Source organism: Uranotaenia lowii, chromosome 2 (assembly GCF_029784155.1).
Source record: "Uranotaenia lowii strain MFRU-FL chromosome 2, ASM2978415v1, whole genome shotgun sequence".
Taxonomy (NCBI): domain Eukaryota; kingdom Metazoa; phylum Arthropoda; class Insecta; order Diptera; family Culicidae; genus Uranotaenia; species Uranotaenia lowii.
The window spans coordinates 261,715,562-261,719,716 of record NC_073692.1 but is presented as its reverse complement, the minus strand read 5'-3'; the positions used below and the strand labels follow the sequence as shown (position 1 = coordinate 261,719,716).

Here is a 4,155-nt window from a genome sequence, read left to right as displayed (position 1 = left end):
TTGAGCATTGAACGTACTAGTTGTCATTTCAATTCTAGGTTGTTCCGTAATTTGTGAAAATGTGAATTTAAAAAGGATCCCACCGCCCACCTGAGCCCTTCCAACGCCCCCCAAATTTCAAAGTTGAGCTCACCGCCCCCTAGAAGCTTTCAACGCCCCCAAGGGGGCGGTAGGGACCACTTTGAAAACCACTGGTTTATAACAACTAAAATGCATGTTTATTTAAACAAAATGTAAAAGTAATTTGTTATAAGCTGTATTCCTTCGTAATTTTTACATTACATGTGAAATATCTTCTTAAATTGGAAGAAATACTTGGGTTTTTTAATCAAATATCTTTCAACAAAAAAAGAATTGGTACATTTGGTTAAATTTCACAAAAAGAAGAGTATGTACGCCCATTTCTCGATTGAAAAAGAGTAGGTACATGTACTTTTAAAAGAGAATCCCTTTTAAGAGAGACTATATTTGCGATTATGTACGGCCGACTTAGAACAGATCTTCTGTTTTTAATTTGAGGGAAATTTGTTGAAAAAAGTTGATACTTGTTTTAAAACTATGTTCAAATTTTCTACTGCTGAAAACTCTTTAATTGCAAAGCACTCGAGAGGACAGCATCAGTACAAACAAAGAAAAGCAGTTTCCATCTCGGGCGTTTCAATACGATTGATTGGTTGATTTTTTGAATACGGAATCTTAATATTATGCTTTTAATTCAGAGTTTTTTTCTTTTTTTTTTATTTTAATCGTGGAAAATACACTCGGAAAACAAAAATTTTACCAATGCATTTCAGTAACACGAACAGCAGTTTCGAATTAAAAATATGTTCCTCATTTTTAAGTTATTTCAGTTGTAAAGCTGCAGCAAACTTATGAACAAGAGTGATAAATAATCAAACAACACTGGTTTTTTTATGTAAGAAACGGGTAAAACTTTTAAGTGAATCCTAGAAAGGCCTTGATAAATTTCCGCCTTTAAGAAAAAATGTTAAGCCAATGTAGTCTATGATGCAGAAAATCGGATGATGGTGAAGAAGATAAAATTTTTTGAACAAATCATATTATTCAAAATATCCACTGACAAAAATTTATTAATCTACCGATTCAATTTCGGTTGATATTAATATTGTCAAATAACATTTGAACTTGTTTGATTTTTCGTTTCTTAATCTGTTTCACAATAAATTTAAACGATTTTCTTACAAAAATACGTTTACAGTAGTTTCTAATGATTATTATCAATAAAGGTCTTAAAAATATCAACTTGTGCTTTTTCAAGTGCCGCCCTTTGAAACTATTTTCAATTCAAAGTGGCCTATAAGCTAAAAAGGTTGCTTGTTATGTACCGGGAAATGCGGATACACGAATTAAAATACACGCGAGATTTACATGCTTAAACTATATAGACTTTTATTGACGAAGTAAAATTGGGACGTGCGACTCGCTTGGACAACAATAAATAAAAGCACGTTAATTAATGTTTACATCCCGCTGGTTGGCGCGTCGATCAGCTGACAATAGGCTGCCAGCAGTGAGCCCAGCGGTTTAGTTGTAGGGTGTTTCACGCCCTAACATCTCCTCCCTTAATACAGCTGGTGCTGGTTATCCGGATCGGCGGTCTTCTGGTCCAAGAAGAACGACGAGGCACCTGGACAGCTGTTTGAGCGGTGGCAGACTGGAACCCTACCATGTCAGCAGAGCTTGGTGGTGAGGAGTGGGAGATGTAAAGAGCAACGGGACATCGGTGGAAAATCTGGAGACTGTCCTGGATCTTGACCAAGATTGTTCGGTGTCGCTGGAGGTATCATTGGTACCGAACTTCTCCCCTCTTGTAATTCCCGGATGGCTCGCTTACGTGTCCACACATCGTTCGGCCAAACCGTTCGATTGTGGGTGGAAAGGTGCTGTGGTGAAGTGCTGGTTCATGCTGATTTAAAGATGTGGACGGTTTGGTGATCTGGTCACAAAAAGATGAAATCGGCACCGACCAGAGTCCAAACGCGTCGATCAAATCGATCCCAAGCACGTTGAGCGATTTGTCGACCACGTAGAATGTGCCACAGCGCTGCTGGCCATTGACGTTGACGTCACACGCGAACTTGAAAAGCAGCTGAAGGGGGGCACCAGAAGCAGTGGATGCTTTTCCTAGTGCGGGGGTGGTGGAAGGCTTCCCAATTTTCTCCCACACACGCTTCGACACAACACTGATGTCGGATCCAGTGTCCAACTGGAGCTGCACTTCAGCACTGTTGATTGTTGCATGCACGAATTTTCGTTTTTGTTGCACTGATTTAATTTTCACAGATTGTGCCCGAAAAGTTTTGTTTTGGTTCTTGTGATAGGGCTTCTCACTTTTCTTTTCGGTTACACAATAACCTTCACGGTGTCCACTTTGGCCACAATCACTACACTTGTGGTCCTTGTAGGGGCACACACGAGTGTAGTGCATTGCGCCGCACTTCCAACAAGGGGTTGGGGGAATGTTTTTGTTCGCACTATGATTCTGCACTTTGTTCGGAGAGTTTTTAGGAAATTGCTGCCGACTCTGCTTCACGAACTGCACTGCTGGTCCGGTGGTTCCCTCGATCATGGCTGTATCCCGTTTGAGGCACATCAGCCGCTGGCAGTCTTCTGAAAGCTGCTCCAGGGTAACGTCGTCCCGGTCTTCGATTTTTGCTAGCAGTCTGGTACGTACATCAGCATCGCACTCCGACTTCAACCCGCAAACAAACAGCAAGCACTTAAATTGCTCCTCGGTCAATTTGCTTAGCTCGAAATCGACACTGTTTTTGTTTACCCTGCACGAAAACGTGACATAATCTTCGGAGGGTAATTTTGTTGTTTGCAGGCACCGATATCGTTTGCTGATTAGTGATTCAGCCGCACCAAACAAGATTCCCAATTTTCGCACGGTTTCGTCGAATGGGTAATCTTTCGGCAGTTTGGGGAGAATAAAATTCACGTACCGTTCGTGTTCAGCAGCACCCAGCTTCCTCAGAAGCAAACGGACTTTTGCTTCGTTGTCGAGACGGGAAGCATCTTGCTCGAACAGATCGTTGTATCTCGCGTACCAAGCAGCAAAAGTGATGTTGTTGTCCGGATCGTACCTGAATTCCTTGATGTGATTTGACAGCGAATCAAGAATCACTTCAGGATTGGACGGTACCTGTACGCTGAGTGATGACATCGCACTGAGGAACATTTCCTGCTGCTGTCGCATAAATTCCTGCTGCTGGTTGAGCATTTGTGTGGCAAATGCTTGTTGCTGTTGGAGGAGCTGAGAGAGAAGTGCATCGGATGCTGAGAGGTGGTGTGATGATGATTGCACCGACTGCTGCTGCTGTTGCTGTTGCCCGGAAAACTGTAGGGAAAGTCCCGTCGGTGGCTGCTGACCGAACTGTGTGGGGCGAATAAAACTTTGCTGCATGCCAGCCGGGTGGAACTGCTGTCCACTTGGGAGACCGTGGAGGGACCCATTTGATCCAACCGTTGGATCGGGAGTGTGGTTAGAATCACTCGTATTCATTTCACACCGACGTCGTTTCCGCGTGGGGGAAGTAATTTCGCGATAATTTTACGAATTTCGCGTAAATTACACGACCGACTCGTCGCCACTGTTATGTAACGGGAAATGCGGATACACGAATTAAAATACACGCGAGATTTACATGCTTAAACTAGACTTTTATTGACGAAGTAAAATTGGGACGTGCGACTCGCTTGGACAACAATAAATAAAAGCACGTTAATTAATGTTTACATCCCGCTGGTTGGCGCGTCGATCAGCTGACAATAGGCTGCCAGCAGTGAGCCCAGCGGTTTAGTTGTAGGGTGTTTCACGCCCTAACATTGCTCACCCCTACTCTAAAGCTTTATAACTGAAGAAAGAATTCGTATCTCCAGTGGAACCATTTTGTACAGTCATTATGTTTTATAGCTCTCATTCCTATTCTTTCTGTAACTGTGAAAAATTCAATAAAAACCGATTTTTAAAGATTTTTAAGTTCAAAAAATGATGATCTTATGAAAATAACAGAAACTTAGCCTTCCAAAGTTATTTGCAAATTATCAAATTTATTTCTTACTTAAAAAATATATCCAATTTTTACTATAATTCGCTGAATCTTATTTTGGAAGAATTGGTTCTCAAAACTC

General features: G+C 41.7%; 1 protein-coding gene across 1 annotated transcript; it reads right to left on the bottom strand.

Annotated features, from left to right (window-relative positions):
* Positions 1-1,561: 1,561 nt before the first annotated feature.
* LOC129742574 (uncharacterized protein K02A2.6-like) lies at positions 1,562-3,526 on the bottom strand. Its single transcript, XM_055734486.1, has 2 exons — positions 1,856-3,526; positions 1,562-1,795 (listed from the first exon to the last, which is right to left on the bottom strand). Exons 1-2 carry the CDS (start codon positions 3,524-3,526, stop codon positions 1,562-1,564), a joined length of 1,905 nt encoding a protein of 634 aa, XP_055590461.1.
* Positions 3,527-4,155: the final 629 nt, after the last annotated feature.